Source organism: Cetorhinus maximus, chromosome 21 (assembly GCF_964194155.1).
Source record: "Cetorhinus maximus chromosome 21, sCetMax3.hap1.1, whole genome shotgun sequence".
Taxonomy (NCBI): Eukaryota; Metazoa; Chordata; class Chondrichthyes; order Lamniformes; family Cetorhinidae; genus Cetorhinus; species Cetorhinus maximus.
The window spans coordinates 36476679-36491153 of record NC_135899.1 but is presented as its reverse complement, the minus strand read 5'-3'; the positions used below and the strand labels follow the sequence as shown (position 1 = coordinate 36491153).

Here is a 14475-nt window from a genome sequence, read left to right as displayed (position 1 = left end):
AGGTAACTCTGATTGGGTGGGGAAAAGTAACCAAAAGTAAGTTAACAGAGTTGGCAGATAAGTTAAAATTGGGGTTACCTGCGGGGGCTAGGAAATCAGATATAATTAAAAGTATAGCTCAGCATCTGCAGTCGGAAGTGAAACCTAACACTAGTGAGTCACAGCTGGAGGTAGTGAGACTTCAGTTACAAATGAAAAAGCTTGACTTAGAAGCAAAGGACAGAGAAATGGCTTTTAAAAGGGAATTAGAAATTGTGAAGATAGAGAAGGAGGAAAGAGAAAAAGAGAGAGAAAATTCCAACTGAAAATGTTGGCAGTTAAAAGTAGACGCCAGTAGGTGAGGAAGGATTTATCTCGAGAATAAAACCCAGTGGGGAGATGTTTAAATTTGTACAAGCTCTTCCAAAGTTTGAGGAAAAAGATATTGAAGCATTCTTTATTTCATTTGAGAAGCTAGCTAAACAGATGAAATGGCCACAGGAAAACTGGACCTTATTATTACAGTCTAAGTTATGAGTTAGGGCACTTGAGGTATATGCTTTGCTATCAGAACAAATGTCAGTGAATTATGATGTGGTGAAAAAAGCTACTTTGAGTGCATATGAGTTGGTTCCTGAAGCATACAGGCAGAAATTTAGGAAAATGAGAAAACAGCCTGGGCAAACTTATATTGAGTTTGAAAGAGTAAAACAAAGTAATTTTGACTGGTAGATATAGGCGTTAAAAATAGAGACAACATATGGAGCTCTTCGGGAAGTCATTCTTCTGAACGAATTTAAAGATTCAATCCCTTCAGTAGTGAGAACTCATGGAGGAACAGAGGGTTGATTCTGTAAGACAAGCAGCAGAGATAGCTGATGGTTATGAGTTAGTTCATAGAGCTAAACCATTTTTTTCATTAACCTCTCAAATTGGAAAAGGGTAAAACATAGGAAGGCGAAAAGAAGGTAGGTAGTCAGGGAAGAGGAGTAGCTGGAAGTTTCCAGTAAGTTTTTTCTCAGAACAAAAAGGAAGATGCTGAAGGTAGAAGTGACATTCGAAAACTGAGGTGTTTTCATTGTAATAAAGTGGGGCAAAGTCAGTATGTTGGAGATTGCAGGAAAAATCTGTTGGAATTATTGGGGTACAGAAAAGCTCTGGAAGTAAAAGTACTGTGGGTTCTGAAGTTCAGGCACAGGAGAAACCTTTGGTTTGTGTACAGGTAAAACAGGGAGAATCAGTGAAAGGTAAAGAAGTGGGAATGTGTTCATAGTTTGCTCAAGGGAATTCTGAGGAGCAGGTTGCATAAATGTTTAAAGATTTTGTATGTGAAGGGAAAGTCTTTCCATATGTACAGGGTGGAGTAGGTAAATATGTTAAAATTTTAAGAGACACAGGGGCTAGTCAGTTCTCAATGTTGTGGGATAGTCATATTTGTTGTTCAAAGGGAGTATTGCAGGAACGGGAAGTAATAACAAAAACAGAAACAGAAATACCTGGAAAAACTCAGCGTCTGGCAGCATCGGTGGAGAAGAACACAGTTGACGTTTCGAGTCCTCATAACCCTTCAACAGAACTAAGTAAAAATAGGAAAAGGGAGAAATATAAGCTGGTTTAGGGGGGGGTGGTTTGTTAGGACAAGCAGCCAGTAATAGGTGGAGATAACCAAAAGATGTCACAGACAAAAAGGACAAACAGGTGTTGAAGGTGGTGATATTATCTAAAGGAATGTGCTAATTAAGAGTAGAAAGCAGGACAGACAAGGTACAGATAGCTCTAGTGGGGGTGGGGTGAAGGAATACTAAAAGGGCTAAAAGGTAGAGATAAACAATGAGTGGAAATACATTTAAAAATAATGGAAATAGGTGGGAAAAGAAAAATCTATATAAATTATTGGAAAAAACAAAAAGGAGGGGGAAGAAACGGAAAGGCGGTGGGGATGGAGGAGGGAGTTCAAGATCTAAAATTGTTGAACTCAATATTCAGTCCGGAAGGCTGTAAAGTGCCTAGTCGGAAGATGAGGTGCTGTTCCTCCAGTTTGCGTTGAGCTTCACTGGAACAATGCAGTAAGCCAAGGACAGACATGTGGGCTTGAGAGCAGGGTGGAGTGTTGAAATGGCAAGCGACAGGGAGGTCTGGGTAATGCTTGCGGACAGACCAAAGGTGTTCTGCAAAGCAGTCACCCAGTCTGCATTTGGTCTCTCCAGTGTAGAGGAATCCGCATTGGGAGCAACGAATGCAGTAGACTAAATTGAGGGAAGTGCAAGTGAAATGCTGCTTCACTTGAAAGGAGTGTTTGGGCCCTTGAACGGTGAGAAGAGAGGAAGTGAAGGGGCAGGTGTTGCATCTTCTGCGGTTGCATGGGAAGGTGCTGTGGGAGGAGGTTGAGGAGTAGGGGATGATGGAGGAGTGGACCAGGGTGTTACGGAGGGAATGATCCCTACAGAATGCCGCCGGGGGGGGTGAAGGGAAGATGTGTTTGGTGGTGGCATCATGCTGGAGTTGGCGGAAATGGCGGAGGATGATCCTTTGAATGCGGAGGCTTGTGGGGTGATAAGTGAGGACAAGGGGGATCCTTTCTGGGAGGGAGGAGAAGGCGTGAGGGCGGATGCGCGGGAGATGGGCCGGACACGGTTGAGGGCCTTGTCAACCACCGTGGGTGGAAAACCTCGGTTAAGGAAGAAGGAGGACATGTCAGAGGAACTGTTTTTGAAAGTGGCATCATCAGAACAGAAGCGACGGAGGCGAAGGAACTGAGAGAATGGGATGGAGTCCTTACAGGAAGCTGGGTGTGAGAAACTGTAGTCGAGGTAGCTGTGGGAGTCGGTAGGCTTGTAATGAATATTGGTGGACAGTCTATCACCAGAAATTGAGACAGAGAGGTCAAGGAAGGGAAGGGAAGTGTCAGAGATGGACCATGTGAAAATGATGGAGGGGTGGAGATTGGAAGCAAAATTAATAAATTTTTCCAGGTCCCGACGAGAGCATGAAGCATCACCGAAGTAATCATTGATGTACCGGAGAAAGAGTTGTGGGAGGGGGCCGGAGTAGGACTGGAACAAGGAATGTTCCACATACCCCATAAAGAGACAGACATAGCTGGGGCCCATGCGGGTACCCATAGCCACACCTTTTAGTTGGAGGAAGTGAGAGGAGTTAAAGGAGAAATTGTTCAGTGTGAGAACAAGTTCAGCTAGATGGAGGAGAGTAGTGGTGGATGGAGATTGTTCGGGCCTCTGTTCGAGGAAGAAGCGGAGAGCCGCCAGACCATCCCGGTGGGGGGAGGTGTAGAGGGATTGGACGTCCATGGTGAAGAGGAGGCGGTTGGGGCCAGGGAACTGGAAATTGTTGATGTGATGTAAGGTGTCAGAGGAATCACGGATGTAGGTGGGAAGGGACTGGACAAGGGGAGAGAGAAGGGAGTCATGATAGCAAGAACTGAGTTACTTGGGGCAGGAACAGGCTGACACAATTGGTCTGCCGGGACAGTTCTGTTTGTGGATTTTGGGTAGGAGGTAGAAGCGGGCTGTCCGAGGTTGGGTGACTATCAGGTTGGAAGCTGTGAAAGGAAGATCTCCAGAGGAGATGAGGTCAGTGACAGTCCTGGAAACAATGGCTTGATGTTCAGTGGTGGGGTCATGGTCCAGGGAGAGGTAGGAGGAAGTGTCTGCGAGTTGACGCTCAGCCTCTGTGAGGTAGAGGTCAGTGCGCCAGACAACAACAGCACCACCCTTGTCAACGGGTTTGATGACAATATTAGGGTTGGACCTGAGAGAACGGAGTGCAGTAAGCTCAGAGAGAGACAGGTTAGAATGGGTGAGAGGAGCAGAGAAATTTCATGGAGATGCTAAACCTATTCCGTTGTGGAAGGTAAATTTAAATTACAAATGGAAGTCAGGTGAATTTATAGTTGCAGTAGTGGAAAATTTGCCCATTGCAGGGGTTCAATTTATTCTGGGTAATGATATAGCTGGATCGCAAATGTAGGTGGTGCCTATGGTAGTTGAGCAGTCTGTAAAGTGTTTTCAACAGAGGTGTTGCAGAAGGAACATCCTGGATTGTTTCCAGATTATTTGGTAACGAGATCAAAGGCTCAGAGGGAAGAGCAAGACAAATGAGATAAGCAGGCAGTTCAAAGGCAAAGTCCCAAGATGAAGGGGGGGTGGTGGTGATGAAGGATGGGGGGTGACGTGGGTGAAGAGAAGAAGGGGGGATGGGTCGGGGGGTGAAGGGGGTTAAACGGCTGCGATCCTGGTTCTCACCGCCTGGGGCTGGGATTTACAGGTGCAGCACCTCCAATTCCAGCCCCGCCCACGTGACAACCGCTCGGGCTCGCGCTTTCTCATTCGAACTTCCGAACGCTGGACGCCAACTGCCGCTGCGCGCGTCAGAACTACAACTCCCATTGGGCACCGCGGGCTGAACCTGCAGACAGATTCTATTACAGTCGCTCCATGCACTGTGGGTAATGCAGTTCGGAGTGCGTCTCCAAAGCGCCTGCGCAGAACCGGAAGGCACAGGATCTGGGACAAGTCCTGTCTCTCGTCTATGACTGGCTGTTCTGTTTGATTGACACATACATTGTGGACGGGATATTAATTAATTTTTCTGTCCCCGACTGCCTGTGAGAGACGTCAATCAGAGAGCCCCACCCACTCTGCTCATTCTCTCCTCTTCCTCTTCCACAGCTGCTTCACTTCCTGTAGGGACTGAAAACCAAGTGAGGAGATGGTGAGTGAAGGAGCAGAAGTTATAATAATTACATCACATAATATCCACACTAATGTTCAGGACTGAATATCCAGTGAGTGAAGGAGCAGAGTTTATACAGATTGTATCCCATAATATCCACACTGATGTTCAGGGTTGAATATCCAGGGTGAAGGAAGATTCTTGTGATGTATGGTCTCTGGATAGTGTCCTGGTGGTGGAGGGAGTGGATATTGAGTCTAATGGTAGCGGCTCTGATTAGGGAACCGGCTGTGTTCCTGATCCTGTCGGGACTGTTCAGTGTTGTAGATGTTCCCATCCATGTGAGTGGTGAATATTCCATCACACTCCTGACTTGAGACTTCTCGACAGTGGGGAGGATTTGAGTGGTCTGGAGGGGAGTTCTCCCAGCATCTCAGGAGGAGGCCGGGTTTGATTATCCACTCACTATTTTTAGCTGAAGAAACTTTAACATTTGCGCCCTGCACTCATGAGCTGGACTCCAACATGGTTGAGAATGGAGCCACCTTGCCCTGTTACTGGACTGGTTGTTCACAATTCTCAACAAGATGTGATAGGACGACAGAGCTTTACTCTGATCTGTCGGTTGGGGGGCTGTTTAGCTCATTATTACCTGCAGCTCTTAGTGTTTAGCCTGGACTGTTAACTATACCCAATGCTGCTGGGACATACCCAGGGAAGAGGACGGAGGAGTCTGGGATGTTTCCAGATTGATACGATTCAGTGAGTATCACTGCTACTTGACCAGTCTGTGGGGCAGCTCTCCTCACTTTAATCTTATTCTGACACAATGCTAGGATTGTCCAGATCTATCTGATTTTCCTCTTATTATTGGACTTTGTAGTGATTGTTTATCATTGTTTGCTGAGCCACTTCAGAGGGCAGCTCAGAGTCAACCATGTTGTGTGGGACTGGAGTCACATGTAGACCAGACCAGGCAGTTGTAGCAGGTTCCCTTCCCTGAAGGAGAATATTTGGGCTTTTAGGACAACCTGAAAGTTTTCATGTTTTTATTTTGATAAACATCATGGACCAATTGGGCCGAATGGCCTGTTTCTGCACTGTAATTCTATGTATGTAACTTTCCGTGGTTGGATTTGAACTCACAATCTCTGGATTGTTAATCCAGCACCATAGCAATTCGGCTGCCATACCTTGAGACACATTTATTGAAATGTCTTTAAAGATTTTACCTGAAGGCCTCGGCCTTTCCCAAAAGCCTGGGCTTGGATTTGATAGTTTTGCCCAGTGCTGTGGCTGATAGCTGAATTTGGGATGTGCAGTCTGAGTGAGTGCAGTGTATCTAATTTCCCAGGATAAACCAGAACCCTTCAATCAGCTACACTGAAGCAACATTTTCCTTAGCTTCTAGCACTTCCTGCCCAGTGTGTTTTCTTCAAATAATTTTCTTCACATAGATACGTGGGGCATGGGGAGAAATTTTAAAATCTCCATTGATTTAACATTTCACCTGAGTATTTTTTAATATATTACACACATACTCCAAGGGTAAAACTGGTCCTCCAACACAACACAAGCTCATAGTGAATTGATAGCCCGTTTTACACTCCGCCCGATTGTCTTTTCCATTGTCCTCACGGCGCCAGGGAAAATGGGGGGCTGGGCGGAGGAAAGAAAGTAGCCACGTTGTCTGCTCCTGGTCACTATCCAGTGTCCCTGCTGGAAACAGAGGGTGTGTGACAGTCAAGTGAGGGAAAAGAAAGGGCTTGTATCTGATCCCCCACACAGGGGAATAGCAGACTGGCACTCACTGTGGAACAGTCTCTAACTGAGGAGTCAGCCCCTTCAGCAAAGGAGGAGAGGGAGTTGGAGGAAATCATGTTTCCTTTTCCTGTTTTACAGAAGGATTGCACCGTACTACAACAGAGAATACAGAGCGGATAGACACCGCAGATAGATCCTGACCATCTTCCAAGGAACAACTGCACCACTGTGGGAAGACATCCAGTCCCTTCACAGCATTGCTCATCACAGAGAAGGTTGGGCCTCATGAACCACTGACTCATTCCTACAGGTGAGAGGCTGTTCAAGTGTGAGGAGGGCTCCATAGGATAGTAACACCTCCTAACAAGCGAGGTGCATCGTTTACAACCACTGTTAACACACGAACAGCTACATGGAAGAAAAACCTTTCAAGTGTGAAATGTGTGATAAAAGTTTCATGACATCGACGAGTCTCCTGAGACACCAGATGATTCACACAGGGGAGAAACCATTCAGGTGTGAGTTTTGTGAGATGGCTTTTGCTCAATCCTTCAGTCTCCTGACACACCAGAGAATTCACACAGGGGAGAAACCATTCACATGTAAGGTGTGTGACAAATCCTTCTCGGACTCATCCGCCCTCTGCAGACACCGACGCGTTCACACAGGGGAGAAACCATTCACCTGCGACGTGTGTGATAAATCATTCTCTGACTTATCGACCTTCCGTAGACACCAACGCATTCACACAGGGGAGAAACCATTCAGGTGCGAGATGTGTGACAGATCATTTTCGCAGTCATCAACGCTCGTACGACACCGGCACATTCACACTGGGGAGAAGTTGTTCAAGTGTGAGCTGTGTGATAAAGCCTTCATAAATTTCTCAAGGCTTCTGGTCCATCAGACAGGCCACACAGGGGCTAAGCCATTCACGTGTGATGTGTGCAACAAATCATTCTTAGATTCCGCGGCACTCCGTGTACACCAACGTATTCACACCGGGGAGAAACCGTTCACGTGTGAGGTGTGTGACAAATCATTCTCGCAGTCGTCGAACCTCCACACTCACCAACGCATTCACACAGGGGAAAAACCCTTCACGTGCGAGGTTTGTGATAAGTCATTCTCGGAGTTATCAAAACTCCTGCTCCATCAGAGAATTCACACAGGGGAGAAACCATTTACCTGCGAGGTGTGTGACAAATCATTTTCACAGTCATCGCACCTCCGCGTACACCAACGCATTCACACGGGGGAGAAACCATTCACATGCGAGGTGTGCAACAAATGTTTCTCGAGGTCATCAAACCTCCTGCTCCATCACAAAATCCACACAGGGGAGAAACTGTTCAAGTGTCTGGTTTGCGGTAAAGCTTTCAGGACGTCTTCGAGCCTCCTGAGACATCAGAGAGTTCACACAAATGAGAAACAGTTCGTGTGTGAGATGTGTGACAAATCCTTCTCGAGGTCTTCCCAACTCCTGCTCCATCAGAGGATCCATAAAGGTGAGTAAAGCTTCAGGTGTGAGGCCTGTGATGAAGTTTCTCTTACATCTTCAACCTTCCTGGGTCTCCAAAGGATTCACACAGGAGACAAACTCTTCATGTGCAATGTTTGTGACAAGCCTTTCACCCACTCCTCCGATACCTGATGTACCAGAGGGTCCAAGGTGGTGAGAAACCATTTAGATGTGAGGTGTGTGACACAGTCACACAGTCAGTTATCTCCTGAATGATCAACACACTCACACGGGGGGCAGGGGGGTGGAATTCCTCTCGGTGTGAGTTCTGTAATGAAGCCTTCACACAGATGTCGGGCCTCCTGGAACATCAGTGAACCCACATGGGAGACAAACCCTTCCAGTGTGACATGCGTAGGTCGGCCTGGAGTAGTTAGATTTTAGTCCAACTTCACAGTTTTTATACTAAAATCACTTTAGTAACCAGCAGGTCAAGGAAGCCATTTTAACACTAAACAGAGGAAGTCATTTTGTACCCATATTAACTATTCAACAAATTACTGTATTCAGTCGCAGCCAGTCATGAAAAAGATGTTTGTAAAAGTAATGAGTGAACCGTCATTCAGTTTTAATTTATGACTTGGCGTAATCAAAAATCATATCAGAAAGACTACATTTTCATTTACATGTTAATGTATAATCAATGTATATGTGTCTGAGAAAGTGCAGTTTCAGCCAGAACTGCTCAAACAAGGTCCCTGGGACAGCACATCATGGCCTTGTAGAATCTGGCTGAATGAACAGAGAGTTGTTCAAAATCAGATAAAGGAACAGTGTGAAGCAGCCCCATTGTATTCCTGTCTGAGATACTGAGACCAGATTGATTCTAGTGGAAAGATGTAAATAAAAGGCAATCAAGTTTACCCAGCAACAGATAGAGCCACTCATAGAACAATAATAGCCTGACTCTGAAATGGGGTGATGGTCATCCAGGGGTTAAAAAGAGGGGTTCCATGAGGTTTTGTTGTGAGTCAGATTGTGGAGATTCCAGAGTGTGAACCACCTGTCAATGTCCACAAGTGGGTTTGAGATTGAGACCAGAGAGCTGAGAGGGTGAATGAGACTTACACTTGAACAGACTGTGCAACCGGCTGAAGCTGCAATCATTCTCCTCACTTTGTTAACATTGTTTCTTTCATAAACTTTCTAAAATTTACTATTCAAAGATTCCTGTTTTGTCAATGAACAAACAGGCACAAGGGATTACTCCAGTTCCTACATTCCTTAGATTCCTGTATGAACAAAAGTAGAGATCACACTCCACATTTATACAATTAAACCAAATTATAAATCACTTACAGTGAGAATTTTAAATTGGAGGCACTGGGGGACTGGGAACCAGTGTAGGTCAGCGAGCACAGGGGTGATAGGTTGTAAGTTAGGATAGAGACTACAGAGTTTTAGCTGATCTGAAGTTTATGGAGGGTGGAAGATGGGAAGCTGGACAGGAGAGCATTGGAATGGTCTGGTCTAGTCTGGAAGCAACAACAGCATGGATGAGGATTTCAACAGCAGATGGATGAAGGTGGGGGTGTTGGAAATGGGCGATGTTACAGATGGGGAAGCAGGTGATCTTTGTGATGGAGAGAGTATGAGGTTGGAAGCTCTGCTGGAGGTTGAAGAGGATGACACTGACCAATTGTTGTTGGAGATGAGCGTGGAGAGGACAATCAAGAGGAATTTAAGGAATGTAGGAGCTGGAGTAATCCCTTGAGCCTGTTACACCATTAAATCAGATCATAGCTGATCCCTATCTGAACTCTGTCCACCTGCCTGAGCTCTGTAACCCTTAATCCCCTTGACTAACAGTAAACCTATCAATCTCAGTTTTGATATTTTCAATTGACCCCACAGCCTGAACAGTTTTTTGTGGGGAGAGAGTTCCAGATTTCCAGTCCCCTTTATGTGAAGAAGTGTTTGCTGACATCACCCCTGAATAGCCCAGCTCAAATTTTAATGCTATGACCCCTTGTTCTGGACTTTCCCATCAGAGGAATAGCTTCTTTCTAACTACTCATCAACTTGTTTAATCATCTTAATCACTTCAACTAAATTACCCCTTAATGTTCTACATTGAAGGGAATACAGGCTCAGTCTGTGCAACCTGTCCTCATAATTTAACCCTTTTAGCCCCAGGAACATTCTGGTGAATCTACGCTGCACCCTCCAAGGCCAATATATCCTTCCTGAGATGCGGTGCCCAGGACTGAACACAGTTCTCCAGATCGGGTCCAAACAGAGCTCTGTACAGCTGGAACATAACTTCCACAAGGACACAGTTGGTTTTGAGGAGGAGAAGTTGTGGGTTATCTTTTCTCTTCAGGATGGTCCTGGAGTAATGAGCAGTTTCGACAGAGGAAAGCAGGACCACTAGTGCTTGATGTGGTCCAGTCAGATCTGGGGATGGATGGCTAAACCAGTTGTGTACAGATATGTTCAAATCTTCACCCCTTGAGAAGCAGGGGGATCGACCAGAAAGAACAAGAGTAAAGGTAACTGTGGGAACAACGGTGTAGAAGGATATGGAAGAGTGATTAAACTAGATTGATGGCTACAGAAGCATTGTGGTGAATTGAGGGTCAAAGGGCAGAGAGCTGGGAATTAGGTATGTGCATGCATGTGTGTCCGTACGTGTATATTAGTAAAGTGAGCCAGCTCTCAGAATGGGTTTGGGGTAGAATCAGACCCTGCTTTAGTAGGTGATGTGAATTATGGACAGATCCTCTTCAGGTGATGGGTGTTTGACTAATACCATGGGTAATGTTTGTACTCTCCTGTCTGGGAGGACTACTATCCTGAGTATGGTGAGGGAATGGGGGTGAGTCTCTACAGACCTGAGTTCCCTCAGCTCATCATACCTCAATGTAATAACGTGATATGTTCACCTTACACTCTTCCAAGATTCATTTCATGTTCTGGGAAAGATCTTGAGTCATTTTCAAATGCTGTTGTTTTGTTTCATTCAAAGTTTGGTTTATGCTGATTATTGTGTTGTTTGTACGTTTTATCAATCTTCTGTATAGATTTATAACTCTTAATAAATTCTCTTTTTAAAACTTTTTAAAACTCCAAACTACCTGTTCTGTCAGCACGGTGTGTCCCTATTCACTGAAACGCTCAGGATCTTACAGTAAGAATCCTGTATACAATATATTGGTTAATGTCACTGTGGGCAGTTATACTTTCTCCATCAATGGGTTTATAATTTCCAGTTCCAGCAATGTGATAATGACCAGATCATCTGTTTTTGTGATGGTGGTTGCGAGATCCGCATTGACCAGGACATCAGCAATAACTCCCCTGCTCTTCTCCAACTTAGTGTCATGGGATTGTTTATATTCGCTTGGTTTAACTGATCTGAAGATGGCCCCTCTGACAGTGCAGCACTCCCTCAGTACTGCACTGGAGTGTCAGCCTCAGTACTTAAGTCTCTGGAGTGATACTTGAACCCACAACCTTCGGACTCAGAGATAAGAAAGCTTAACCAAGACACAACTAACAATAACTTATAATATTTCTGTTACATTCAATTCAGTTTCTAAGGGATTAAGTCCCAAGGCTGTGTACAGAAAGCTCCCACTGTAAACTGGCAACCTGAAAGTTTGATTTGATTTAAAGTGATAACTAGTTAGAGCTGCAGGTGTCAGTGTTGTCTTTGTGTCTGGGTTCCTGAAGCTGTGACAGGCGGTGAAGACTGTGGACCAGGCTGGAGATCCCAGCAGCAGCGAAGGATAAGAGAGAGAGAGAGTGAAATATCATCAAACAAAGAAATTGAACAGTTGTGGGAAACACTTTGAGACGCTATCAATGTAGATCAGGGGGAATATATTCCATAAAACAAGAACCAATTGGCCAATAATGAAGCCCCATGGGTGAACAAAGTGATGAGGGTTAAACTGAAATTCAGTAAAAGACATTGACTAAAGTGGATTGAAAATAAAGGAGAGAATGATAAAATAATAAAATCAAGAATGTAGTGAATTTTAAAAAAGGAAAGTAAAGAGAAACTTATGAAATTAAATCATAAAATAAAAATAAAAAGAAATAGTGAAATATCCCTCAGGCACATAAATAACAAAAGGTAACTCCGAATATGGACAGAACGAATGAACGATCCAAAATAATCCTCCTTCCAAGTAATGTGGGAGAAATGGAACAAATATTGGATAATATTTTTCCCTCAGTATTTCCTAGCAAGGTGAATTTAAAATAAAAACAGATAATGGGCCGAATGGCCTCCTCCTGCCCCATAACAATTCTGTGATTCTGTGGTGGACACGCTCAGCAGGTCAGGCAGCATCAGTGGAGAGAAACAGAGTTAACATCTCAGCTCAGGACTGAAGGAACAGTGAAATGGAAGAGTTTTTAAGCCAGTGGAAGGGGTGGGGTTGGGGTGTGGGGCAGGGGGTGGGGAGACAGGAAGAACAAAAGGGAAGCTCTGTGAGAGGGCAGAGGGCAGGGGGGATTAAATAACAACAGGTTTCATGATGAGTGTTGATCCCAGTCAGGTTATAGAACACGACAGAGGCCATTCTACCGAGCACCAAATAGCGGAAGGGAATTTCAAGGGAAATGTGTCTGCAAAGCTCTGAAATGAGGAATATTGATAGGATAGTAATCATGGGAGATCTTAAAAGGCAGTGACTAAAGTACATTGACGATAAAGGAGAGAATGAGGACAAAAAATCAAGAGGTGAGGGAAGAAGTTAAGTAAGGAAGGGAAAGAGAAACTTCACCTTTGAATAAGGAAGGAATATGAACTAAAAGTAAAGTATCCAACAGACCCATAAATAACAAAAGGTAAATAAGAATCATACAAACAAGGAGCAGCAATAGGCCATTCAGCCCCTCGAGCCTGCTCCACCATTTAATAAGATCATGGTTGATCCGATAGTAACCAGAAATCTACATCCCACCTGCCACCGATAACTTATCACCCTCTTGCTTACCAAGATTCTATCCACCTCTGCCTTTAAAATATTCAAAGACTCTGCTTCCACCACTTTTCAGGAAGAGTTTTAAAGGCTCACGACCCTCTGAGTAAAAAAATTTTGCCTCATCTCTATTTTAAATGGGTGACCCCTTATTTTTAAACAGTGACCCCCTAGTTCTAGATTCTTCCACAAGAGGAAACATCCTCTCCACATCCACCCTGTCAAGACCCCTCAGGATCTTATATATTTCAATCAAGTTACCTCTTACTCTTCTAAACTCCAGCAGATACAAGCCTAGCCTGTCCAACCTTTCCTCATAAGACAACCTGCCGATTCCAGGTATTAGTCTGATAAACCTCTGAACTGCTTCCAACACATTTACATCCTTCCTTAAATAAGGTGACCAATACTGTACACAGTACTCCAGATGCAGTCTCGCTAGTGCCCTGTACAACTGAAGCATAACCTCCCTACTCTTGTATTCAACTCCCCTCACAATAAATGATGACATTCTATTAGCTTTCCTAATTACTTGCTGTACTTGCATACTAACCTTTTGTGATTCATGCACCAGGACACCCAGATCCCTCTGCACCTCAGAGCTCTGCAATCTCTCACCATTTAGATAATATGCTTCTGTTTTCTTCTTTCTACTAAAATGGAGAATTTCATATTTTCGAGACAGAGTCACTGAAATTATCCACAAGAAAACACTCATAAGTAATGAAAGCATTCTAACAGAAATATTGGATAATGACTTTAGAATCATAGAGTTATACAGCACAGAAACAGGCCCTTCGGCCCATCGTGTCTGTGCCGGCCATCAAGCATCTATGTACTCTAAACCCATTTTCCAGCACTTGGTCCATAGCCCTGTATGCTATGGGGTTTCAAGTGCTCATCTAAATACTTACATGTTCTGAAGGGTTCCTGCCTCTACCACCCCCTCAGGCAGTGTTCCAGATTCCAACCACCCTCTAGGTGAAAAGATTTTTCCTCGACTTTACCTCAGTTTTTACCAGGTAGACTAACAAGGTGGACTTGAGTAGATATCAAGACATTTAAAAATTAAGGAGGGGATGTCACTAAACTTAGAGATGATAAATTATTGAAACTGGATGAGCTGCTAAAAGATTTAAATTATGAGGATTGATGCATAGACCAGCCTTGTATCCCCTTCACTATAGCAGGTTAAGGGACTATATTTTGAAGTGTTTCAGCTGGTTAAAGGAATAGACAGATTAGATAAAGAGAAGGTAATGCTTCTGGTGGGCGAGTCCAGAAGATTGAATATTGAGTTAGGCCTCTCATCTCTGTACACGTGTAATTTCTCCCTTTCTGATTGTGTGTCTCTCTCACATTATTACCTCTCACTCTTTCTGCATCTCTATCCCTCTCTCTAGCTCTCACTTCCTTACTCTCTACCACTTCTTCCTGAGTCTATTATCTCTCTCTGCATTCTCTCTTCCCCCCCCACCTTCTCTGTCACTATCTCTCTCTCTCCTCTCTGTATACACTAGATTCCCACTCCCTCATTTTTCAGTCTGTTGTTAAAAATGTCTTTCTCTCTCTCTCTCTCTCACT

At 44.4% G+C, this 14475-nt stretch overlaps 4 protein-coding genes across 4 annotated transcripts in view; 2 read left to right on the top strand and 2 right to left on the bottom strand.

Moving 5' to 3' along the window:
- LOC144695253 (uncharacterized) overlaps positions 1-14475 on the bottom strand; it is a 612706-nt gene that overhangs the window by 12469 nt on the left and 585762 nt on the right. The window lies entirely within an intron of this gene.
- Positions 1-14475, bottom strand: part of LOC144695242 (uncharacterized) — a 232698-nt gene that overhangs the window by 149086 nt on the left and 69137 nt on the right. The gene's annotated exons all lie outside the window — the stretch shown is intronic.
- The window catches only part of LOC144695205 (uncharacterized), a 66905-nt gene that overhangs the window by 42398 nt on the left and 10032 nt on the right, over positions 1-14475 (top strand). The window contains 1 exon segment of the mRNA XM_078566091.1: positions 6855-7943. Within this exon segment, the coding sequence (XP_078422217.1) occupies positions 6855-7943 (1089 nt within the window).
- LOC144695251 (uncharacterized) overlaps positions 4666-14475 on the top strand; it is a 124878-nt gene continuing 115068 nt past the window's right edge. Inside the window, exon 1 of the mRNA XM_078566153.1 lies at positions 4666-4710. The gene's annotated coding sequence lies outside the window, so the exon portion shown is untranslated. The remainder of the gene's footprint in view (positions 4711-14475) is intronic.